The 26,631-nt window shown below is 44.3% G+C and overlaps 1 protein-coding gene across 1 annotated transcript; it reads left to right on the forward strand.

Moving 5' to 3' along the window:
* Positions 1 to 207: 207 nt before the first annotated feature.
* LOC120055555 (vesicular, overexpressed in cancer, prosurvival protein 1-like) lies at positions 208 to 26,631 on the forward strand. Its single transcript, XM_039003430.1, has 5 exons — positions 208 to 551; positions 3,504 to 3,562; positions 7,625 to 7,702; positions 24,298 to 24,428; positions 25,394 to 26,631. Exons 1-5 carry the CDS (start codon positions 504 to 506, stop codon positions 25,591 to 25,593), a joined length of 516 nt encoding a protein of 171 aa, XP_038859358.1. The 5' UTR covers positions 208 to 503; the 3' UTR covers positions 25,594 to 26,631.

Here is a 26,631-nt window from a genome sequence, read left to right on the forward strand (position 1 = left end):
CATATGATTTGTGTGATCTAAATGTTGTGACACAGAAGTTGTGACAGTGTGGAGTCATAACCTGTCATGGGTTAAAAAAAAAATCTGAATGACGGTCTGCGAGCGCTTTCGAGCAGTGCTTCTGCGTCCTTGAGTGCAGTGTTCCTAGGGATACTGTAGGGGCGTGTCGTGTGGATCATGATCATCGCGTATGTGTACAGAGGGAAAACACGTACGTTTGTAAAAATAATATGTACAATACGATTTGATGCTAAAGCTAATTGCCAGTGTCCAACTCAACTGTGAAGAACAGATCAGCTCAGATTGCTTGACTGTTTGAAGCCGCACCAACCACTGGCACCGATTGACAGCGCGAAATAAACAGAACTGTCGTGGCCCGTGGCTCGCCAAACTGCAAACGCACTATGCGACGAGATGGACAAAGAATGATTTCTGATGAATTTTGGATTGTCACGGTGTTTAGGTGAACAAGGCTACTGTCCGGTGTTGACATCTCGCCAATTATGGCAGTTCTGTGTGGAATCATATTTCTGTTTTGGTTAGTGGATGAGGTGAGTATCTGATATTTATAGTCATAAATTCAATCAATGTGAAAGTGAAGAATTATTGCCCTCTTTTTGCTTCTGACTCGTTGGTCTCTCAAATATGAATTAAAGCCCTGGGGTTTATTGAATGTCAACATAACAATGTGCCTTGCTGCTGCAGAAATGGTAGGCTATTGAAAACTATTAAGGCCTATGAAAGTTAGGCAGTTATGTAAGGTTACATAAGTCAGTGGTATATCGAAGGCTATTCTGTAGTAATGTATTAAGATCTATTTTATGTTCTTGAAATGAAACATTCTTTTGAAAAATTCAGCATTCGTAACAATCTTACTGGGCTCATATTTACATCAGCCTGGATCATATCATACCACAATATGAATTAGTTTGGCCTTGTCTTGCCGCTGATCATTTGGTTCCATCAAATAAGAGACAACATACACCAGTGGTGGTTGGTGACGTTTAAGATGAGGAAGGATGATTTTTGTTTTATGAACATGTCTTATTACAGCACATTGGATGACTGTCATTCATATTCCATTCACCCAGCTCAATGTAACATCGATAGGTTTAGGCTACTACATGATATTCAAATTTTCATGAGGTTGCTACAACCTAGCCTATGAATGAAGGTTTACAGCGTAGGTGATTCGGGTCGAGAGAATTTTGAGTAATCAAGGTGATAGACAGTGCCACATTCAATACCGCCTTGCACACTCTTGCGTGCATCTAGCTGATCTAGTGTGTAATCAATAGTCCAACATCTGCAAAAAAGAGTTTTGAGTGGAAAAATTCAGATATGGTTATACATGTTTCGTTCCGTTTGCTTCCGTTTAAGAAAAGTTTTTCAACAGAAAAGGCACAATGAAAACACCCCTGATCACGCACAAATGCAATTAATTTTCATAGCAACCACATACAAACAGCTTCTTGTATATATAATTCCATCTATCTAGGTGAAAAAACCTTCCCAAGCCAAACCTTCATATCATGACCACTAACCGCTACACACAGCCTACATCATTGTCACGTCATAGTCAACATAGCTACTAGAACTAACACTTTAGTAAACCACTACAATCATGCAGTACAGTGTACAGTCAGCAGCAAGCACTTTAGCAGTTACACCGGTGGGCCCCGGTGGTAATAAATTAATAAAACCAAAACGTACCTTAACTTGGAAGAGTTTCAGTGTTGGATACCCATAGCCAGCTAGCTAACATAGCATCTGACCCTGTTTGAGCCGGGTGTTTGAGTAGGCTAAATTAGCTAGCTGCATTCGACGCTAGCTAAGTAAGTGAAAGTGAAAAAAATATAAACTGTGAAATATAGTTAACTGTCTTTCTCTTGCATCTCCTTAATTTTGAAATTAATTAATTGGTTCAAAACTGTTCAACTATTGTCTTTCTCTCTCTTTGAGTCAACTACTCACCACATTTTATACACTGCAGTGCTATCTAACTGTAGCTTATGCTTTCAGAACTAGATTAATTCTCTGATCCTTTGATTGGGTGGACATGTCAGCTCATGCTGCAAGAGCTCTGATAGGTTGGAGGACGCCCTCCGGAAGTTGTCATAATTACTGTGTAAGTCTATGGAAGGGGTTGAGAACCATGAGCCTCCTAGGTTTTGTATTGAAGTCAATGTACCCAGAGGAGAACAGAAGCTAGCTGTCCCCTGGCTACACCATTGTGCTAGCCTAAAGAGTGCTGCTGAGACTACTGTAGACCGTTATTGCAAAACAGTGTGTTTTAATCAATTATTTGTTGATGTAAATATATTTTGTATAGTTTTATCTAAAAAGGATCACCTTTTTTAATGTTTCACTATTTTTATTTTTATGAAATTTGCTGAGTAGGATGGTCTTCCCTTTCCTCCTCTGAGGAGCCTCCACTGACACACACACTAACACACACACACACACACACACACACACACACACACACACACACACACACACACACACACACACACACACACACACACACACACACACACACACACACACACACACACACACACACACACACACACACACACACACACACACGAGGCAGCTCTTCCTCTGCTAACCATTGTTAATTGTCACTGAGCTGAAGCAGTGACAAACAGCTCTTTGTGGTCCTTTCCGTGCCCACAAAGGCAGGCTCCAGTCCTGCTCAGGGGCTGCCTTTGTGTCCCCCTGCCATGACTGTATTTGGAAGGGACACCCTGCTAGCTGCAATTGACCGTGGACACAAACATCCACCTGGCAGGCTGGTGTGGAAAAAAAGGCTGGAGTGTTTCCCACAATTACTCCCATTAAACAAGGGCCAATGCTAGCTGGCTTGCCTCACAGGTCACACATGCCTTAAATGGTGATGGAAGGACATCAAACAAAGTGGACGTCTCATCGTCATACAAGCCAGAGCCTCAGAAAAGAACACAGTGGAATAGTTTGTGATTATGCCCAGTGAGGGCAGTAATAGTGAGTCCACAGCCTGTTTTTCTCCAGTACCTCATTTAGAGGCTTGTTATACACAAAGCCCTGGGCCTGGTCTGACAGAGGCTGCATTGTATGTGTGCAGAGTGGGTTCTGGTCTCGTCTGGACTTTGCAGTCAGCGGTTCACAATCATCTTGAGTTGGCCTCTGAACATAGAGCATGAAATAGAAGTTTGGTTCATGAAATATGAACTTTACTTACAGTAAGTGATATTTATAATACCAATGTTAATGACAAGACAACCAAGTCCTGTTTGGTGGTCACATTTGGCACATCACAGAGAAATTCAACTACAAGGAATTCACATGGTTGACATGTTTACATGCCCAACACAATGGCCATTCAACATGTTCTCTCATTTCTTATCTGCCTTTCAAGATGATTTTATAATGATGCTTCATTTTCCCTCTGAGATTGCTCTTTGATTTCATACCAGCAACTATAAATCAATGACCAGTTTTCCTCTTCTCATATACAGTGCACAGCTTCCAAGAAGTACTGCTGGTATTTTGAAGGAGGCTACCCGATCTATTTCATGTAAGTATACTGTACATACACATGGGTAACATAATTCATCTGGACACAGACACAATTACATTGCAGCATACTGTATATTAATTGTTAATAGTAAGACATTAATATTTTACAAGACATATTTATTAGTTTTCAACCTTCTGCCATTCGGATTAAACTGTTTGTGAATTTAAAGAGTGCAGTCTATTGATTCCCTCTGGCTTGTTTAAAGGCCGGGTGGTGTTTGGTTAAAGAAAATGGTCCCTGGATGTGGATGAATACAGAGAAATCACCCAGGTTGGTAACGTTATTATGAGTCAATACCAGCCTTTGACTCACTCCACTATCATAGCAGACTCATTTTGGCAGTCATTCAAAAAGCATGCCGTCGAAGCGGCGAGGGGAAATAATGAATAAGCTGTAGCTTTTCCAAATCCAAACATCAAATCCAACACAGCATCTAGTCTCGAGGACCAGACCCTAGGCATCACAGTGATTAGGGTCTGGTTTCTATGATGGACTCTTTTGTCATAGAATAACTACGTCACTGCCTACATTGATAAGGTGAAAAAAATCTGGGGACTCCCAACAAATCACGAGGCAGACATGCCAGAATGTCGGGATTCAAAACCAAAGTTTGCAGGCAAAACATTTGCAGTGGTTTTAGTTAAGGTAGTTGATGCAAACTAGCCACTTGCGAAATGCACTCATTAAAAATAACCTCTGATCTCCATCTTGCTAGCTACTATTTAGTATTTTATTTAAGTGGAAAGGTAGTGACGTAGGTTGTGACGTAGTTCCTCTATGCCTAAAAACTCCATCAATGAAACCAGACCATAGTCACTTGTTGCCGAGGGTCGGGTTTTTGAGACTACACAGCATCCACTGGGTTGAGAAATCACATTGGAGAAGCTCTTTGACTTCTATCTAAATCATTGAACTAATGGGCTAATAATTAGTCTTCAGACCGAGTCTTTGCAATTCTAAAAACATGTTAGCCACTAGGCTGGCTGCAGAATTCTACCACTTGCTTTTAGAAAGGCCTCATTTTCAATGTATGAGGAGCTTTTAAAAATGCACTACAGTGGTGGTGCATCAGTACGAGTTATAAAAAATGTAAAGCCTAAGGATGGAGTTGGAGTTATGGTAGGAGAGAGAGGAGAGCATTACTGGGAGTTAGCATGCTGCAGTGACTGGGGGATTTGGATTGAATTGCCTCTGTAAAATAGTGCACACACAGATCTAATGAAATACAGTATATTGCAGTGCGACTGTGGAATTGAAATAGTGCACTATTAAGAGAATGCTGGCTCAGCTCTATGCCCTCTCCTAGCGCTGTGCTGCTAATGACTTGTGTAATGGATGGCCTTAATGCTGAAAGCCGGAAATGCAGCTCTCACTTATAGTACTGCTGGTTTTAAAATACAGTATAAAATACTGACAGAAGGAGAGGGAGTATTTCAAATGCTGAGGAGGATTTGTCATGGAAGTGGATTGCCGTCTATTTAGCCAGAGGATTTGGATGTTCAGTGCAGATCAGTGGATGATGAACATTTCTCTGAAATCTGTAATGATGCCATAGATCATCTCTCCTCTATGTTTAAAACTGAAGCTGCTATCTGCCTTTGAAAACATCAGATACCGCAGCTCTCTGCGCATTGCAGATCTGAAGCCTGGAACTGCCAAATCACATCTCTGCCTCACACAATAAGCACTGCCCCATCGACATAGAAAAAAACTATTAAAGTAATTTGTTAAAATGAATGAGTTTCTACTTACTTCAATGACTAAGTATGATTCATTCTTACCTAAAAGTTCCTATATTTGACATATAAAACATTGTGTGTGTGTGTGTGTGTGTGTGTGTGTGTGTGTGTGTGTGTGTGTGTGTGTGTGTGTGTGTGTGTGTGTGTGTGTGTGTGTGTGTGTGTGTGTGTGTGTGTGTGTGTGTGTGTGCGCGCGCACAGAGTAGTCAAGTCACAATGAGAGCCTGTAGGGAAAAAAAGGAAGGGAAGTGCTGCTAGGGTTAACAATAGTAGGTCTTTGTAGATAGGTGTTATTTGGTAAAAGGGGTAAAAAATCATCAAAAAGAAAGGAGGACCAAGGCACTCTTAATATCATTAATTCAAATGCCTTTATTTACATGGCATGTTCAATGGAACCAAGACTTGAAAACTCTTGGTTCCGTTGAACCTACCATACAAATAAAGGCATCACAATGAGAGCCATTCATCATCAGCTCTCCTGCATATAGATGCTGACAATTGATCAGCAAGGGGTTCAGATACAGTTGAAGTCGGAAGTTTACATACACCTTAGCCAAATACATTTAAACTCAGTTTTTCACAATTCCTGACATTTAATCTTAGTAAAAATTCCCTGTCTTAGGTCAGTTAGGATCACCACTTTATTTTAAGAATGTGAAATGTCAGAATAATAGTAGAGAGAATGATTTATTTCAGCTTTTATTTCTTTCATCACATTCCCAGTGGGTCAGAAGTTTCCATACACTCAATTAGTATTTGGTAGCATTGCCTTTAAATTCTTTAACTTGGGTCAAACGTGTCAGGTAGCCTTCCACAAGCTTCCCACAATAAGGTGGGTGAATTTTGGCCCATTCCTCCTGACAAAGCTGGTGTAACTGGGTCAGGTTTGTAGGCCTCCTTGCTCGCACAAGCTTTTTCAGTTCTGCCCACAAATCTTCTATGGGATTGAGGTCAGGGCTTTGTGATGGCCACTCCAATACCTTGACTTTGTTGTCCTTAAGCCATTTTGCCACAACTTTGGAAGTAGGCTTGGGGTCATTGTCCATTTGGAAGACCCATTTGCGACCAAGCTTTAACTTCCTGACTGATGTCTTGAGATGTTGCTTCAATATATCCACGTAATTTTCCTGCCTCATGATGCCATCTAATTTGTGAATTGCACCAGTCCCACCTGCAGCAAAGCACCCCCACAACATGATGCTGCCACCCTCGTGCTTCACGGTTGGGATGGTGTTCTTCGGCTTGCAAGCTTCCCCCTTTTTCCTCCAAACATAACGATGGTCATTATGGCCAAACAGTTCTATTTTTGTTTCATCAGACCAGAGGACATTTCTCCAAAAGTACGAACTTTGTCTCCATGTGCAGTTGCAAACCATAGTCTGGCTTTTTTTATGGCGGATGAACCAGACTTGTGGAGGTCTACAATTCTTTTTCTGAGGTCTTGGCTGATTTCTTTTGATTTTTCCATGATGTCAAGCAAAGAGGCACTGAGTTTGAAGGTAGGCCTTGAAATACATCCACAGGTACACCTCTAATTGACTCAAATGATGTCAAATAGCCTATCAGAAGCTTCTAAAGCCATGACATCTTCTCTGGAATTTTCCAAGCTGTTTAAAGGTACAGTCAACTTAGTGTATGTAGACGTCTGACCCACTGGAATTGTGATACAGTGAATTATAAATAAAAAAATCTGCCTGTAAACAATTGTTGGGAAAATTACTTGTGTCATGCACAAAGTAGATGTCCTAACCGACTTGCCAAAACTATAGTTTGTTAACAAGGAATTTGTGGAGTGGTTGAAAAACTAGTTTTAATGACTCCAACCTAAGTGTATGTAAACTTCCGACTTCAACTGTAGATATCCAACTTCAGCTCAGGGACTCAAGACAAACTGAAATTAAAATGGAACTAATCCTAGTGCTCCCTCAATAGTTTACTTAATATTCATCTTAGACTGCAGAGCGTTTGTCATCTGCTTCATATGTCTATTCTCCTGGGCCTCTTGGTATTTGTCTCAGACTTTTATCTCAGTACTGTGCATATGAGAACTTCCATTTGTCTGAATGTGTTTTGAGAGGGTTATTGGAGGACTGTACTGTTTGTACAAAAGCCTTCTCTCTCAGTATTCTAGATGCTGGTGATTGTAATTAAAGCTTTCTCTCTCTCTCTCTCTCTCTCTCTCTCTCTCTGTGTGTGTGTGTGTGTGTGTGTGTGTGTGTGTGTGTGTGTGTGTGTGTGTGTGTGTGTGTGTGTGTGTGTGTGTGTGTGTGTGTGTGTGTGTGTGTGTGTGTGTGTGTGTGTGTGTGTGTGTGTGTTGTAGATGCCGGTCGTATGAGGACTGTTGTGGGACGCGGTGCTGTGTCCGAGCTCTCTCCATCCAGAGACTATGGTACTTCTGGTGAGTTCCCCCAAGACTAGCCTGCCAGTCTAGCTTCTCATCCTACTCTATTTAATATACTCCCTCCTTCCTCCTACTCCCCTCCATGCTCTATCTCTCTCTTTTCTCTTTGTCTCTCTCGCTTTCTCTCTCTTACTCTCTCACTCGCACTCTCTCTCTCGCCCCTCTTCTCTCTCTGTCTCTACCCAACTTAGCCCCTGTATGTACTTGTGTGCATTTATGCATAAGCCACTGGTTTGTTCATGGAGTTTATGGTCCTATGGGAGCACCTTTGTTTTTGCTTAGACCATGCCCCTCACGTGAGGGTTTCTTGCTGCAGCTTAGAATAGCTACGCTGGCTCACAGTGAAATGCTTCCCACTGGGCACAGACGTCAATTCAACATCGTTGGGTCAATGTAATTTCATTGTGGAACCAACATTGATTGACCAGCGTGTGCCAAGTGGGTTGATTGTTATGACATGATCTTAATATGCAATTCAGTCATTGTAGAAACTGCTCTGTGCATGCATTAGGGCTGTCCCGACTAAAACAAAGCTTGGTCGACCAAGAATCGTCTGTTCTTTCACCAATCGATTGGTCGACATTTTAAACGTATATTTTCCATATATTGACACATCGTATGTGTTTTAATCAAATCAACAATATTCACTGAGCTTGTCTGATGCTTTAAGCACACAGTTTGATTAAATAATGAAGACACACAAATGACAAGCAATTGATTTGATAGTGCTGGGCCAGGCTAAGACTTGCTGCGCTGTGTTAAAAAAACAAACATGGAGTGACTCTGACTAGCATCCAGTTGTCTCTTTCTCCTCCCTCCTGCAGCGAACACCACAGAACATCAAAGTGTTTATTGCGCTGTCCATGTTGCTGAAGGTGCAACATAATTAAAGCTATTTCTGACTGAAAAGTTATGTTTCCGAAATCCCTAATTTGTTTAAGAAAAACATTCCCTATTCCCTCAACCCTTGCTCTCTTTAGACCAAAGACCTATTCGCACAGAACTAGTATTACTAGAGAACGTTGGTTATATAATTATTAATCCAGAATGTCAGTTATTCCAGAGGATGATTCGGACAGGATTCATTTTTTTCAAACTGCTCCCTGTAATTCTTTATTTTTTCCCAATAAATTGGCAGTTAGGACGCAAGCCTGGAGGTTTTTATTCTAGGCGTGAATATATAGTATTTCAACATGTCCAGGTGATAGGTCACAGATAGATAACTCGAGCTTGGTTCGCAAGTTTCTAAACCATACCAAACCATCTTTCCTATAGTGTTGCCATAATATTTGAATTGAGGAAGTGTGATCATAATCATTAGGATATTTTAGTGATCCACAGTACGTCCTAAAACTAATTCCGTCCGAATAAGGCACAATAAGGCTTGACCTATAGCCAGGGCCGGTCTTTGCCATTCTGCCGCCATAGGCAAGACCAACAAATGCATCCCCCTGCAAAACTAGAATAGTCCCAGTAAGCAAAATTAAGTTGAAAAGATGTCTAAAATACGTATTTTCCAGACATTGAAGTTAGGTTCAATTTGGGTTCTGAATGAAGGGTGAAAGGTATTTTCTGTATGTTCAAATGTATATTTTCTAGGATGCTGAAAAGAAAAATATGTACTTTCCAGACGTAAACATGTGGTTCATTTTCGGTTCTGAATGAAGGTTGAAAATACTTATTTTACGGATGTTGAAAATACATCCTTTACAGACGTTGAAAATGGGGGGGGGGGGGGGGGGGGTTGAAATCAGGCTCATATTTGGTTCTGAATGACAGTTGAAAATATGTAATTTATAGATGTCTATGTTTAGACCAAAAACCAATGTCAGTGGATGTGGAAATCAAGGCCGGTCTGGAACTGCACCAAGAAAAGATGTCCAAAAGGCGTCGGTGTTGGTCCATGTTTACTGAGGCGTAGCCTACAGTGTTGCCTGAAATTTTATTTTATGAATGCCCATCTATGTGGTAAGCCTACCATTTGTAAAACACCAAAAAACTAAAACTGGACAATACCAAAAAAAAACATCCAAAAGATGTCTGCTTGTGCTTACTAGGTTGTAGCCTACCATGTCGGCCCAAGGGCATTTTATGGATGCCCATCCATGTGGTAGGCCCACCGTTTGTAAAACAGGCCATTGCTTTGGCTTTATTTGTCCTGATTCCTGTGACTAATCAATTTTACTATTTATGCACTGAGTATCAGTTACCCAACTTTATCAGGATTTATCGTGAGCCTATTCGCAATGTGTTTACACAGCGGGTAATGCAGAAGCAAATTTTTCTCGCTGTAATCAACTTGTCAAAAAAATGTACAGAAACAAACTTGAAACCACTGATCATTCACCCCATTGTGGTGTTTCACAATGGGGTGAAACACCTGGACAACAGTGATTGTCCATTCCATAATGTCCATTTTACTTTGGCCTGTTCTGATTTTAGGATTAGTTGTTTGTTAACATGACAGTTGACATTTTATTTGATTATGCCCACATAGGTTAGGCTGTTTGATCTGAGAAACCTGCATGATGTAAAAAGTGTCCCTTCTCATTACATTGTCATACATTTTATCTCCGGCCTGTAGGCTTCAGAAAAGGCCACACTCTTTATACCATATCCAATATCTGATACATTTTAAAAATATTTTTATTTCACCTTTATTTAACCAGGTAGGCCAGTTGAGAACAAGTTCTCATTTACAACTGCGACTTGGCCAAGATAAACCAAAGCAGTGCGACAAAAACAAAAACACAGAGTTACACATGGGATAAACAAACGTACAGTCAATAACACAATAGAAAAATCTGTATGCAGTGTGTGCAAATTAAGTAAGGAGGTAAGGCAATAAATAAGTAATTACAATTTAGCAATTAACACTGGAGTGATAGATGTGCAGATGAGGATGTGCAAGTAGAAATACCGGTGTGCAAAAGAACAGAAAAACAAAATCAAATAAGGGGATGAGGTAGGTAGTTGGATGGGCTATTTACAGATTGTCTGTGTACAGCTGCAGCGATCGGTAAGCTGCTCTGACAGCTGACGCTTAAAGTTAGTGAGGGAGATATAAGTCTCCAACTTCAGCGATTTTTGCAATTCGTTGCAGTCATTGGCAGCAGAGAACTGGAAGGAAAGGCGGCCAAATGAGGTGTTGGCTTTGGGGATGACCTGTGAAATATACCTGCTGGAGCGCTTGCTATGGGTGGGTGTTGCTATGGTGACCAGTGAGCTGATATAAGGTGGAGCTTTACCTAGCAAAGACTTATAGATGACCTGGATACAGTGGGTGTGGCTACGAATATGTAGCGAGGACCAGCCAACGAGAGCATACAGGTCGCAGTGGTGGGTAGTATATGGAGATTTGGTGACAAAATGGATGGCACTGTGAGAGACTGCATCCAATTTACTGAGTAGAGTGTTGGAGGCTATTTTGTAAATGACATCCCCGAAGTCAAGGATCGGTAGGATAGTCAGTTTTACGGGGGTATGTTTGGCAGCATGAGTGAAGGAGGCTTTGTTGCGAAATAGGAAGCCGATTCTAGATTTAATTGTGCGTTGGAGATGCTTAATATGAGTCTGGAAGGAGAGTTTACAGTCTAGCCAGACACCTAGGTATTTGTAGTTGTCCACATATTCTAAGTCCGAGCCGTCCAGAGTAGTGATGCTAGTTGGGCGGGCGGGTGTGGGCAGCGATCGGTTGAAGAGCATGCATTTAGTTTTTAATAGCATTTAAGAGCAGTTGGTGGCCACGGAAGTAGTGTTGTATGGCATTGAAGCTTGTTTGGAGGTTTGTTAACACAGTGTCCAAAGAAGGGCTAGATGTATACAGAATGGTGTCGTCTGCATAGAGGTGGATCAAAGAATCACCCACATCAAGAGCGACATCATTGATATATAACAGAGAAAAGAGTTGGCCCGAGGATTGAACCCTGTGGCACCCTCATAGAGACCGCCAGAGGTCCGGACAACAGGCCCTCCGATTTGACACACTGAACTCTATCTGAGAAGTAGTTAGTGAACCAGGCGAGGCAGTCATTAAAGAAACAAAGTCTGCCGATAAGAATACGGTGATTGACAGAGTCGAAAGCCTTGGCCAGGTCGATGAAGATGGCTGCACAGTACTGTCTTTTATAGATGGCGGTTATGATATCGTTTAGTACCTTGAGCGTGGCTGAGGTGCACCCGTGACCAGCTCGGAAACCGGATTGCACAGTGGAGAAGGTACGGTGGGATTCAAAATGGTTGGTGATCTGTTTGTTAACTTGGCTTACGAAGACTTTAGAAAGGCAGGGCAGGATGGATATAGGTCTGTAACAGTTTCGGTCTAGAGTGTCTCCCCCTTTGAAGAGGGGGATGACCGCGGCCGCCTTCCAGTCTAGGAATCTCAGATGATACGAAAGAGAGGTTGGTAGGCTGGTAATAGGGGTTCCAACAATGGCGGCTGATAATTATAGGAAGAGAGTGTCCAGATTGTCTAGCCCAGCTGATTTGTAGGGATCCAGATTATGCAGCTCTTTCAGAACATCAGCATCAGCTGTCTGAATTTGGGTGAAGGAGAAGCGGGGGGGGGGGGGGGGGGGGGGGTCATAGGCCAGTTTCTGCGGGGTTGCAGTTGTTGTTGGCCGATGTTGGGGTAGCCATGTGGAAAGCATGGCCAGCCGTAGAGAATTGCTTATTGAAATTCTCGATTATCGGGGGCCTCCTGAATGGCGCTGTGGTCTAAGGCGCTGAATGGCGCTGCAGCCGGCCGCGACCGGAAGACCCATGGGGCGGCGCACAATTGGCCCAGCGTCGTCCGGGTTAGGGGAGGGCTTGGCCGGCAGGGATATCCTTGTCTCATCGCGCACTAGTGACTCCTGTGGCGGGCCGGGCGCAGTGCATGCTGCCATGGTCGCCAGGTGTACGGTGTTTCCTCTGACACATTGGTGCGGCTGGCTTCCGGGTTGGATGGGCAATGTGTCAAGAAGCAGTGCGGCTTGGTAGGGTTGTGTTTCGGAGGACGCATGGCTCTCGACCTTCGTCTCTCCCGAGTCCGTACAGGAGTTGCAGCGATGAGACAAGACTGTAACTACTACCAATTGGATTCCACGAAATTGGGGGAGAAAAAAGGGGTAAAAAAAATAAATAAATCGCAATTATCGTGGATTTATCGTTTCCTAGCCTCAGTGCAGTGGGCAGCTGGGAGGGGGTGCTCTCATTCTCCATGGGCTTTACAGTGTCCCAAAACTTTTTGGAATTAGTGCTGCAGGATGCAAATTTCTGTTTGAAAAGCTAGCCTTTGCTTTTCTAAGCGACTGTGTATATTGGTTCCTGACTTCCCTGAAAAGTTGCATATCACGGGGACTATTCGATGCTAGTGCAGTCCGCCACAGGATGTTTTTGTGCTGGTCAATGGCAGTCAAGTCTGGAGTGAACTAAGGGCTATATCTGTTCAAATTATTTTTAAAGGGGCATCCTTATTTAAGATGGTGAGGAAAGCATTTTTAAAGAACAACCAGGCATCCTCTACAGACGGGATGAGGTCAATATCCTTCCAGGATACCCGGGCCAGGTTTTTTGACCATGGACCCATAACGGACGCAGGCAATGAGGCAGTGATCACTGAGATCCTGGTTGAAAACAGCAGAGGTGTATTTAGAGGGCAAGTTGGTCAGGATGATATCTATGAGGGTGTCCGTGTTTATGGATTTAGGTTTTTTTGTACCTGGTAGGTTCCATGATAATTTGTGTGAGATTGAGGGCATCTAGTTTAAATTGTAGGACGGCCGGGGTGTTAAGCATATCCCAGTTTAGGTCACCTAAACACCTAAACAGTACGAACTCTGAAGATAGATGGGGGGCAATCAATTCACATTTGGTGTCCAGGGCACAGCTGGGAGCTGAGGGGGGTCTAAAACAAGCGGCAACAGTGAGAGACTTATTTCTGGAGAGATGGATTTTTAAAAGTAGAAGCTCGAACTGTTTGGGCATATACCTGGATAGTATGACAGAACTCTGCAGGCTATCTCAGCAGTAGATTGCAACTCCGCCCTCTTTAGCAGTTCTATCTTCAAACCGGTGAAACTGATGTCATTTGGACATTTTGCACAGAAAATCGTTCCATTTTTTTTGGTAGAGTTATTGCATTCTCTCCCCGGTCCCTAAACGTCTTTGCTCCGCGAAAGTAGAGATGAGAGAGAAAAACTTTACTGATGTCAACTATATATCCTGAACAAAAATATAAACGCAACATGTAAAGTGTTGATCCCATGTTTCATGAGCTGAAATTAAAGATCCCAGAAATGTGAGCATTTTTCCTTTGCAAACATAATCCATCCACCTGACAGGTGTAGCATATCAAGAAGCTGATTAAACAGCATGATCATTATACAGGTGCTCTTGTGTTGGGGAAAATAAAAGGCCACTCTAAAATGTGCAGTTTTGTCACGGAACACAATGCCACAGATGTCTCAAGTTTTGAGGGAGTAGGCAATTGGCATACTGACTGCAGGAATGTCCACCAGAGCTGTTGCCAGAGAATTTATGTTAATTTCTCCACCATAAACCGCCTCCAACGTCGTCTTAGAGAATTTGGCAGTACGTCCAACCGGACAAAAATTCACAGACCACATGTAACCAGGCCAGGCCAGGACCTCCAAACCGGCTTCTTCACCTGCGGGATCGTCTGAGACCAGCCGCCCGAACAGCTGATGAAACTGAGGATTATTTCTATATGTAAAAAAGCCCATTTGTGTGGAAAAACACATTCTGATTAGCTGGACCTGGCTCCCCTCACAGGCCCACCCATGGCTTCCCTCCTGCCCAGCCATGTGAAATCCATAGATAACCATGGATTAGGGCCTAATGAATTTATTGCAATTGACTGATTTCCTTATATGAACTGTAACTCAGTAAAATCTTGAAATGTTTGCATGTTTCGTTTATATTTTTGTTCATCCTAGATTGAAGCATTCATTCTATTGATTTATGATATTTGTAATGAACACGAGGGGAGACAGACAGTTGGTGTTTTATTTGTAAAGGACCACAGGAGGAGGCAGGTAGCTGGGTCCAGGGGCAGGCAGATGGTCATACACAGGGGGTCCAAAAAGGCAACAGTACAGGCAGGGAAAAGGCTAGTAACGTCATCCGGGAGATCAGGCAATAGGTTGATAACAGGAAAACCGATAAGCTAAGGTACAGGCAGGGAATAGGCAAAAGGCGTCATTAGTGATGTATGCAAAAACTATCATACACGGGAGGTTTGAATTACAGGAAAAACAGAGCGCCAACTAGAAGTGTGTCACAAAACAAACAATACCCCACAATGATGCATACAGGTGTGTGAACAGGTGATCAGAATTCAGGTGATTGGGATCTGGAGTGAGCTGCGTCCAGGGGATCTATGTGTTTGAGAGTGTGAGCTGGAGAGTGAGCTGCGTTCAGGGGATCTAGTGTTTGAGAGTGTGAGCTGGAGAGTGAGCTGCGTTCAGGGGATCTAGTGTTTGAGATTGTTAGCGGGAAGCAGACGTACCAATATTCTGGTGAGCTAGGGTTTATTTAGTCTTCTATGGAAACATATAATGACAAGAGAAGCTACATGTATCTAATTATAGACAAGTTGACTAAGAAAAAGCCTACCAAAATGTCTGATTTTATAAACAGAAACTTATACTGATTGTACAAAACATTAGGAACACCTTCCTAATATTGAGTTGCACCCCCTTTTGCCCTCAGAACAATCTCAATTTTTGGGCCATGGACTACAAGGTGTTGAAAGCATGCTGGCTCATGTTGACTCTAATGCTTCCCACAGTTGTGTCAAGTTCGCTGGATGTCCTTTGGGTGGTGGACCATTCTTAATACACACGGGAAACTGTTGAGCATGAAAAACCCAGCAGAATTGTAGTTCTTGACATACTCAAACTGGTGCGCCTGGCACCTACTACCATACCCCGTTCAAAGGCACTTAAATCTATTGTCTTGCCCATTCATGGAGGGGTTATTAGCAATTACAAGCGGGTGCGGGTGAACAAACTAGTGCATGACTGTTCATGCTTCAGCGTAGAGGTTCATCTTGACTTTAGTTTGTTCTTTAGTTCAGTACACCTGTTTGAGAGAAAGGTCCTTATACTATATTTTTAACAACAAATCCTTCACCTCAAATCAAATGTTGTTATCACATGCTTCGTAAAACAACAGGTGTAAACTAACAATGAAATGCTTACTTATGTTACCTTCCCAACAATGCAGAGAGAAATAATAGAACAATTATAGCATGAGAACTAAATACACAATGAGTGTGCTAACGATAACTTGGCTTTATACACTGAGGACCAGTACCGAGTCGATGTGCAGGGGTATGAGGTAATTGAGGTAGATATAGTACCTTCAGAAAGTATTCACACATTTTGTTTTTACAAATTGGGATTAAAATGGATTGACTTGTCATTTTTGATCAACCAAAAATACTATAACGTCAAAGTTGAAGAGATTTCTAACATTTATAAAAAATGTATGAAAAATTAAACACTAATATATCTTGAGGAGATAAGTATTCATCCCCTTTAGACAATATATGTTAAACACCTTTGGCAGCGATTACAGCTGTGTCTTTTTGGGTAAGTCTCTAATAGCTATGCACACCTACAGTATTTGCCCATTACTCCTTTAAAAATTATTCAAGCTCTGTCAAGTTGGTTGTTGATCATTGCTAGAAAGCCATTTTCAAGTCTTGCCATAGATTTTCAAACCGGTTTCAGACAGAACTGTAATTAGGACACTCAGGAACATTAAACATCATCTTGGTAAGCAACCCCAGTGTAGATTTGGCCTTGTGTTTTAGGTTATTGTCCTGCTGAAAGGTGAATTCATCTCCCAGTGTCGGTTGGAAAGAAGACTGAACCAGATTTTCCTGTAGGATTTTGCCTGTGCTTATCTGTATTCTGTTTATTTTTATCAACAACAAAAAACTCCCTATTCCTTGCCGATGACAAGCATACCCATAACATGATGCAGCCACCACCATGCTTGAAAGTATGAAGAGTGGTACTCAGTGATGGGTTGTGTGGGATTTTCCCCAAACATAATGCTTTGTATTCAGGACAAAAAGTTAATTTCTTTGCCAATTTTCTTTGCTGTATTACTTACAGTAAGTGCCTTGTAAACAGGATGCATGTTTTGAAATATTTTTTATTCTGTACAAGCTTCCTTCTTTTCACTCTGACATTTAGGTTAGTATTGTGGAATAACCGCAATGTTGTTGATCCATCCTCAGCTTTCCCATTTCACAACCATTAAACTCTGTAACTGTTTTAAAATCACCATTGGCCTCATGGTGAAATCCCTGAGCAGTTTCCTTTTTCTCCGGCAAATGAGTTAGGAAGGATGCCGGTATCTTGGTAGTGAATGGGTGTATTGATACACCATCCAAAGCCTAATTAATAACTTCACCATGCTCAATATTTTTTTAACACACATCTACCAAATTCACTACTTGATTGAGCGACCTTACAGATAATTGTGTGTGGTACAGAGATGGGGTAGTCATTAAAAAATCATGTTAACCAATATTATTGAACACAGAATGAGTTCATGCAACTTATGGGATTTTTTAAGCACATTTATTCCCCTGAACTTGTTTAGGCTTGCCATAACAAAGGGTTTGAATACTTATTGACTCAAGACATTTAATATTTAAATTGTTTATGAATTTCCCTAAAATTCTACAAACAAAATTCCACTTTGGCATTATGGGGTATTGTGTGTAGATAAGTGACACAAAATCTAAATGTAATCCATTTTAAATTCAGGCTGTAACCCAACAAAATCTGGAAAAGTAAAGGGGTGTGAATACTTTCTGAAGGCACTGTATGTACATATACAGTGGATACAGAAAGTCACCACCCCCTTTCAAAATGTTCACCTTTTGTTGCCTTACAGCCTGAAATTGTAACGGCTTTCTTCCTGGGATGAAGGAGAGGACCAAAATGCAGCGCAGTTAGTGTTCAACATGTTTAATATGACGAACTGTGAACACTTACACCAATACAAAACAACAAACGTGAAAACCGAGACAGTCCTATCTGGTGCAGAACACAAACACAGAGACAGGAAACAACCACCCACAATCCCCAACACAAAACAAGCCACCTATATATGATTCTCAATCAGGGACAACGATTGACAGCTGCCTCTGATTGAGAACCATATTAGGCTGGACACAGAAACAGACGAACTAGACACACAACATAGAATTCCCACCCAGCTCACGTCCTGACCAACACTAAACAAGCAAAACACATAAGAACTCTGGTCAGGACGTTACAGTACCCCCCTCCTGAGGTGCGGACTCCGAACGCACCCCTAAAACTCAAGAGGAGGGTCTGGGTGGGCATCTGTCCGCGGTGGCGGCGCCGGACGAGGACACCACTCCACCACTGTCTTTGTCCCCCGCCTTAGCGTCCTTTGAGTGGCGACCCTCGCCCATGACCTTGGCCTAAGAATCCTCCCCAAGGCCCCCACATGATTTAGGAAGTAGCTCAGGACAGAGAGGTAGCTCAGGACAGAGAGGTAGCTCAGGACAGAGAGGCAGCTCCGGACAGAGAGGCAGCTCCGGACAGAGAGGCAGCTCCGGACGAGTGGCAGCTCATGACTGGAGGGCAGCTCATGACTGGCGGGCAGCTCATGACTGGCGGGCAGCTCATGACTGGAGGGCGGCTCATGACTGGCGGGCGGCTCATGACTGGCGGGCGGCTCATGACTGGCGGGCGGCTCATGACTGGCGGGCGGCTCATGACTGGCGGGCGGCTCATGACTGGCGGGCGGCTCATGACTGGCGGGCGGCTCATGACTGGCGGGCGGCTCCTGACTGGAGAGAAGCTCCTGACTGGCTGGCGGCTCCTGACTGGCTGGCGGCTCTGGCAGCTCCTGACTGGCTGGCGGCTCTGGCAGCTCCTGACTGGCTGGTGGCTCTGGCAGCTCCTGACTGGCTGGCGGCTCTGGCAGCTCCTGACTGGCTGGCGGCTCTGGCAGCTCGGGACAGACGGGCGGCTCTGAAGGCTCGTGGCAGACGGATGGCTCAGATGGCGCTGGGCAGACGGATGGCTCAGATGGCGCTGGGCAGACGGATGGCTCAGATGGCGCTGGGCAGACGGATGGCTCAGATGGCGCTGGGCAGATGGATGGCTCAGATGGCGCTGGGCAGACAGATGGCTCAGACGGCGCTGGGCAGACAGATGGCTCAGACGGCGCTGGGCAGACAGATGGCTCAGACGGCGCTGGGCAGGCAGGCCGCTCAGACGGCGCTGGGCAGGCAGGCCGCTCAGACGGCGCTGGGCAGGCAGGCCGCTCAGACGGCGCTGGGCAGGCAGGCAGTACAGACGGTGCTGGGCAGACGAGCAGTGCAGGCGGCGTTGGGCAGACGGCCGACTCTGACCTGCTGAGGCGCACAGTAGGCCTGGTGCGTGGTGTCGGAACTGGTGGTACCGGACTGGAGACACGCACCTCCAGGCTAGTGCGGGGAGCAGGAACAGGGCACACTGGACTCTCGATGCGCACTATAAGCCTGGTGCGTGGTACCGGCACTGGTGGTACCGGGCTGAGGGCACGCACCTCAGGGCGAGTGCGGGGAGAAGGAACAGTGCGTACAGGGCTCTGGAGACGCACAGGAGGCTTGGTGCGTGGTGCCGGAACTGGTGGTACCGGACTGGAGACACGCACCTCAAGGCTAGTGCGGGGAGCAGGAACAGGGCACACTGGACTCTCGAGGCGCACTATAGGCCTGGTGCGTGGTGCCGGAACTGGAGGTACTGGGCTGGAGACACGCACCGCAGGAAGAGTGCGTGGAGGAGGAACTGGGCTCTGGAGACGCACTGGAAACCTGGTGCGTGGTGTAGGCACTGGTGGTACTGGACAGACCGGACCGTGAAGGCGCACTGGAGGTCTTGAGAGCAGGGCTGGCACCATCCGCCCTGGCTGGATCTTCACCCTAGCCCGGCAGATGTGGGGAGCTGAGATGTTGCGCACTGGGCTAAGCACACGCACCGGGGACACCGTGCGCTCCACCGCATAACACGGTGCCTGCCCGGTACGACGCCCTCTCTCTCCACTGGAAGCACGGCTGGGAGAGCTGTAGCGCCGAGCTGGCAGAGGACGTGCAGGGCTAGGGAGGCGCACAGGAGGCCTGGTGCGTGAGGCTGGCACAGTCTTAACCAGACGGCTAGCACGCACCTCAGGACGAGTATGGAGAGCTGTTCCCGGTGACATCAACTCCCCGACACGTTCAGTCGGGCGGATGTCGTGCTTCATGCACCAAACCAGCACCTCCCTCATAACTCTCTCCTCCAATTTCCCCATGAACTCCTTCACTGTCTCTGCGTCGCTCACCTCCAATTCCGCCCTGACCGGCTCCTTACGGTAAGCAGGGGGAGTTGGCTCAGGTCTGACTCCTGACTCTGCCACACTCGCCGTGTACCCCCCCCCAAGAAATGTTTGGGGCTGCCTCTCGGGCCTCCAGCCGCTCTGCCGTGCTAGCGCCTCATAATAGCGCCTCTCCGCCTTCGCTGCCTCCAGCTCTTCTTTGGGGCGGCGATATTCCCCTGGCTCTGCCCAGGGTCCTTTGCCGTCTAATTCGTCCTCCCATGTCCATTCCTCCAAATAGTGCAGCCTCTCCTGCTGCTGCTGCTGCTGCTTGGTCCGGGTAAGGTGGGTGGTTCTGTAACGGCTTTCTTCCTGGGATGAAGGAGAGGACCAAAATGCAGCGCAGTTAGTGTTCAACATGTTTAATATGACAAACTGTGAACACTTACACCAATACAAAACAACAAACGTGAAAACCGAGACAGTCCTATCTGGTGCAGAACACAAACACAGAGACAGGAAACAACCACCCACAATCCCCAACACAAAACAAGCCACCTATATATGATTCTCAATCAGGGACAACGATTGACAGCTGCCTCTGATTGAGAACCATATTAGGCTGGACACAGAAACAGACGAACTAGACACACAACATAGAATTCCCACCCAGCTCACGTCCTGACCAACACTAAACAAGCAAAACACATAAGAACTCTGGTCAGGACGTTACAGAAATGAAACACATAAAATCTTTATTTACACACAGTAACCCACAATATCCTGGTAAATCATTTTTAAATTTTTTTATCTGAAAATTAATTAAAATTAAAACAACAAAATACCCTATTTGGATAAGTGAACACGACCCTGAGGTAATACTTGGTGGAACCACATTTTGCTTGAATTACAGCCATGAGTCTCTTTGTATACGTCTCTACTAACTTTGCACACATAGACTGTGCAATATTTGTCCATTCTTCCTTGCAGAATTGTTCAAGCTCAGTCAAATTGCATGGTGACTGCTCATGGACTGCACTCTTTAAGTCATTTATGTCGGGGCTCTGACTAGACCACTCAAGGACATTCAAGGCTGCAGGTTCTCCTCAAGAATCTGTCGGTATTTTTCACTGTCCATTTTCCCTTTTATCCTGACAAGTGCTCCAGCCCCTGCTGAAGAGAAACAACCCCACAACAGGATGCTGCCACCGCCTTGCTTTACTGTAGGCATGGTGTTCTTTGGGTGGAAAGATGTATTGGGTTTTCATCAGACATATCGTTTTGCGTTCAGGCCAAAAAGTTACATTTTGGTCTCATCTGACAACAGCACCTTTTGCCACTTGGCCTTGGAATCTACAAAGTGCTTTTTGGCAAAGCTCAAACAAGACTTAATGTGGCTTTTTTTGAGTAGTGTTTTTTTTCTTGCCACCCTCCCATAGAAGCCAGATTTGTGGAGCGCTTGTGATATTGTGGTCATATGCACACATTGACCAGTCTTTGCCAAATAGGCCTGAAGCTCCTTCAAAGTCACCATTGGCTTCTTGGCAGCCTCTCTGATCAGTCTCCTCCTTGCCCGGTCATCCAGTTTGTAGGGACGGACTGATCTATGCAGGGTTTGGGTGGTGCCATACGCTTCCACTTCTTAATAATGGTCTTAACTGTGCTCCAAGGGACAAAGCCTTTGAAATCTTTTTATATCCATCCCCTGACTTGTGCCTTTCCACAAATTTATCTCGTAGATCTTTTGAAAGTACCTTTCCACCCATAGTGGATTATTTGCTTTGAATTGCGCTACTAAGCAGTGGAGTCCTCTATGAACAACTGCTTTAATTCTGAACTAAACAAAGTCACTACTATCATAGATGGAAGCCAATTAGCTTGATTTGTTCACTTATCCAAATAGTGTATTTTATTGTTTTACTTGTAATTCATTTTCAGAAATGTTTTTTATTTTTTTATTTTTTTCACTTGGATATGGTGGGTTACTGTGTGTAAATAAAGCCGGAAAAAGTCAAATTTGATGTGTTTTCATTTCAGGCTGTAAGGCAACAAAAGGTGAACATTTTGAAAGGGGGTGGTGACTTTCTATACCCACTGTAGGTAGGGGTAAAGTGACTAGGCAATAGGATAGATAATAAGCAGTAGCAGCAGCGTATGTGATGACTTAAAGTTGGTTCAAAAGGGGATCAATGCAGATAGTCCGGGTAGCTATTTGGGATTGTATGGTTGTAGTGTGCTCGGCCCTACATTTCCTGTAGTCAACGATCAGCTCCTTTGTCTTGCTGACATTGAGGGAAAGGTTGTTGTCCTGGCACCACACTGCCAGGTCACTAACCTCCTCCCTATAGGTTGTCTCATCGTTGTCGGTGATCAGGCCTACCACCGTCTTGTCGTCAGCAAACTTAATGATGGTGTTGGAGTTGTGCGCGACCACGCAGTCATGGGTGAACAGGGAGTACAGGAAGGGACTAAGCACACACCCGAGGGGCCACCGTGTTGATGACCAGCGTAGCGGATGTGTTGTTGCCCACCTTCACCACCTGGAGGAGGCGGTCAGGAAGTCCAAGATCCAGTTGCAGAGGGAGGTGTTCAGTCCCAGGGTCCTGAGCTTATTGATGAGCTTGGAGGGCACTATGGTGTTGAACGCTGAGCTGTAGTCAATCAACAGCAATCTCACATAGGTGTTCCTCTTATCCAGGTGGGAGAGGGCGGTCTGGAGTGCAATAGAGATTGCGTCATCTGTGGATCTGTTTGGGCAGTATGCGAATTTGAGTGTGTTCAGGGTGTCTGGGATAATGATGTTGATGTGAGCCTTGACCAGCCTTTCAAAGGCTACAGATGTTAGTACTCTGTGGCAATAATCATTTAGACAAGTTACCTTGGTGTTCTTGGGCACACCACAGGGACTATGGTGGTCTGCTTGAAACATGTAGGTATTACAGACTGGGTCCAGATTAGTGTTCCATTCCTTGAAAGTGGCAGCTCTAGCCTTTAGCTCAGTGCGGATGTTGCCTGTAATCCATGGCTTTGGGTTGAGACATGTACGATCACTGTGGGGACAATGTCGTTAATGCACTTATTAATGAAACCGGTGACTGATGTAGTAAACTCCTCAATGTTATCGGATGAATCCCGGACCATATTCCAGTCTGCTTGCGAAACAGTCCTACGGCTTAGCATCCGCTTCATCGGACCACTTCTGTATTGAGCTGGTAATTCCTGTTTGAGTTTTTGCTTGTCAGCAGGAATCAGGAGGATAGAGTTATGGTCAGATTTGACATATGGAGGGCGAGGGAGATAGTTGTACGCATTTTGTTTGTGGTGTAATGGTGATCTAGAGTTTTGTCGCCTCTAGTTGCACAAGTTACATGCTGGTAAAAATTAGGTCAAATGGATTTCAGTTTCCCTGCGTTAAAATCACCGGTCACAAGAAGCTGCATATGCATTTTCAAGTTTGCTTATGGCACGTTGAGTGTGGACTTACTGCCAGCATCAGTTTGTGGTGGTAAATAGACAGCTACGAAAGATATAGATTAAAACTCTCTTGGTAAATACTATGGTCTGCAGCTTATAAGGAGGTATTCTCAGGTGAGCAAAAACTTGAGACTTCCTTAACATTAGAGATCATGCATCAGCTGTTGTTAACAAAGAGACACACACCTCCTCCCTTCGCTTTACCCAAAGCTGCCGTCCGGTCTAGACGATGCGTAGAAAAGCCAGCGAGATGTATATTATCCATGTCCCGTCTTTTCAATAGATTCAATAACACTATTCAATAACACTATTATAAGGACGTTTTGGAGACACAGAGCTGCTTTGAAATATACAGTACCAGTCAAAAGTTTGGACACACCTACTCATTCAAGGGTTTTTCTTTATTTTTACTATTTTCTACATTTAAGAATAATAGTGAAGACATCAAAAAAGACTGGTACTGTACACGATTGTCCAATTTATATTGATACTGGGCTATTGGGATATTATTTTACTTGTGTAATAAGAGTCCAGACTGTCAAGGATGAACTCTCTAACGCCATTAAATTGAGCATATAAGGTCTTTCAAAGACTACCATTGATGTCAGAGGACTCGATGCATGGAGGTCTCTTTCCCTCGTAAGGTCAGAAAATCTTCCAGCTCTCTCTTTCTTTCATATATCTCATTCTGGCTGTAAGGCTATGTACATATTGCATTGGAGTTGACGGAGCTCGTATAAAGTTCTGAATAAACGTTCAAGTTTTGCTGTCTGTGTTTGCAGGCTACTGCTGATGATGGGCGTGTTGTTCTGCTGTGGGGCAGGGTTTTTCATCCGCAGACGCATGAACCCCTCCCCACTTCCTGAGGACACCTTCAATGTGTCATTCACCAGACACCCAATGACAGCTTCAGGTGAGTCACAGTCACACCAACCGCCTTGTGTCATGTTCTCTTCCTCCACTTCCTCCTCTTCATATCATACTTATACATCCAGTCCCTCTCCCATTCTCCCTACCCTCACTATATATCCTATTTCTTTCCAAGTACACATCCTTCATTTTCTCGTTCAACTCCCCACTCCCACATCCTCTCTCCAGATCTCCTTCAATTTATCTCCCACTCCCCCCCATCTACTCATGTCCTTGTCTCCTTCTCATTTAATTGCTAACTATTCCACAGTAATTTATACACAGCAGTACAAAGGAACTTTTCTCAGTTTGCTCCAGTCCTCAGTAACTTCTGATATCGTAACAGATGGGACCTGTGTCTCTGATCTCATACAGTACAGTGATTGACTCTACTATTGATTCTGGATCTGCGTTCCAAATGGCACCCTATTCCCTTCTCCTCTTTCTCTCATACACACACACTCTCCTCCAAGCCCCTGCAGTCACTGACCTGGAAATATTGGCATTAATATTTAATGTTCTGGCTCTGGAGGGAATTGGAGTGAAACATAATAGTGCTAATATTCCATATGTTATGTGTTGAGGTGTAAAATGTAATATGTTCTAGTTCAGTGCTGCACCATGGTCCATCCTTGTCCCTGAGTGGACCAATGGAAACTGAGCTGTTGGAGAGAAATGCTGCTTATTCATATTCATGCCTGTAACACATACTCTCTAAACCCAAACATCACTCATCATCACTCAAACATCACTCATGAACATCATCAGTTCAGCTTTCACTATAGCAGTCAGGAAATGTAGCAGTCACAATGCAGAAGTCTAGAGGATAGTGGTATTGTGTGTGTTGTGATCTGCCCTGTATTGCTGGCCCCGTTATTTACGTCAACATTACGAAACAAAATATGACAATACACTGTGCATAGATGGTGACCATGGTAAATTCCATTAATTTCTCTCTTTGTCCTCTAGGACTGCAGCAGCCCGGCATGCAAAACTATGGAGCCTCAGGAGGGATGATCCTTACCCCTACATACCCCATACAGGCCCATCCCCACCCGGTCCACCCCTCCCACATGGCAGCACCCTACCCACACCCTCCCCCTCCCGCCTACTGCAACCTCCCTCCTCCACCCTACGAACAGGTGCTGCAGGCCTCAGAAAAGAGGTAACCAGGAGGGAAAAGACATTGGAATTAATTAAATGATTTCAAACCCTTTAGAGTTCTCAACCCTGCCACAACTGACAGCAGAGATGGGTCACTGGCCCACGTTCGAGTAGAAAGCGAGTCTGGTATGGTAATGGAATAGCATCTCGATGGTAAAAACATCCATGCTCATTAAGGGCTGGTTTCCTGGACACAGATTAACCCTGATCCTGGACTAAAAAGCATGCATTGAAACATGTATTATAATAGCTTTTAGTCCGGGACTAGGCTTAATCTGTGTCTGAGAGCAGCCTCAGTTTGAATCACAATGGATCGGTCTCAGTGTTTGTTTTCATGTCACCTCTCTAAGATGTCGACCAGAGGTGAGACCCAATGGTATAAAACAGACATGGATCCAGACAGTTTGTCTATTAACAACTAGCCTGTCTGCCTGCATGGTGCTCTGTCAACAACACTGTGTCAGCTGGAAGAGCAGCATCTATCTGAGCATAACTCAGATCACCCACTCAGGATATAGGTATTATTGCCCACTATCTGTTATGTTTTTAATATCACTGCTGTCGGAGCATTTAGTATCACTAGTACAGATCAGCAGCCTAGTACAGATCAGTAGATTAGATCAGATCAGTAACCTGTAATACTGTGGACATACTGTAGAAATACCAACTCTGTTTCCCTTTGTGGCCCTCAAAATGCATTTTGTGTATGTCTTCCAGTGGAGGCTGCGGAGGGGAGAACGGAGCAAATGGAATGGCATCAAACACATGGAAACCATGTTTGATGTATTTGATACCATTCCACTCAAGTCATTACCACGAGCCCGTTCTCCCCAATTGAGGTGCCACCAACCTCCTGTGATATCTTCTATATTTTATTAAAGTAGTGTAGCCAATAATCTATGCAATTTGCTAATGAATTCAGATGTAGATTGTGGTTGTTGTTTCTCACAATGTTTTCACGGTATCCTGAATTAGCATAGTACACAGTTAACATGTATCACCAGCTTGCCTAATAAAGTTTGGCTCTGGGGGAAGTGATTAAT

This window comes from Salvelinus namaycush, chromosome 11 (assembly GCF_016432855.1).
Source record: "Salvelinus namaycush isolate Seneca chromosome 11, SaNama_1.0, whole genome shotgun sequence".
Classification (NCBI taxonomy): domain Eukaryota; kingdom Metazoa; phylum Chordata; class Actinopteri; order Salmoniformes; family Salmonidae; genus Salvelinus; species Salvelinus namaycush.

Bases quoted from the DNA above. Each gene is read 5' to 3' on its own strand.
- LOC120055555 (XM_039003430.1), top strand. From the start codon at position 504: ATGGCAGTTCTGTGTGGAATCATATTTCTGTTTTGGTTAGTGGATGAG. The intron at 3,563-7,624 runs GTAAGTATACTG...TGTGTGTTGTAG, and splicing joins GGCTACCCGATCTATTTCAT to ATGCCGGTCGTATGAGGACT. The intron at 24,429-25,393 runs GTGAGTCACAGT...TTTGTCCTCTAG, and splicing joins ACACCCAATGACAGCTTCAG to GACTGCAGCAGCCCGGCATG.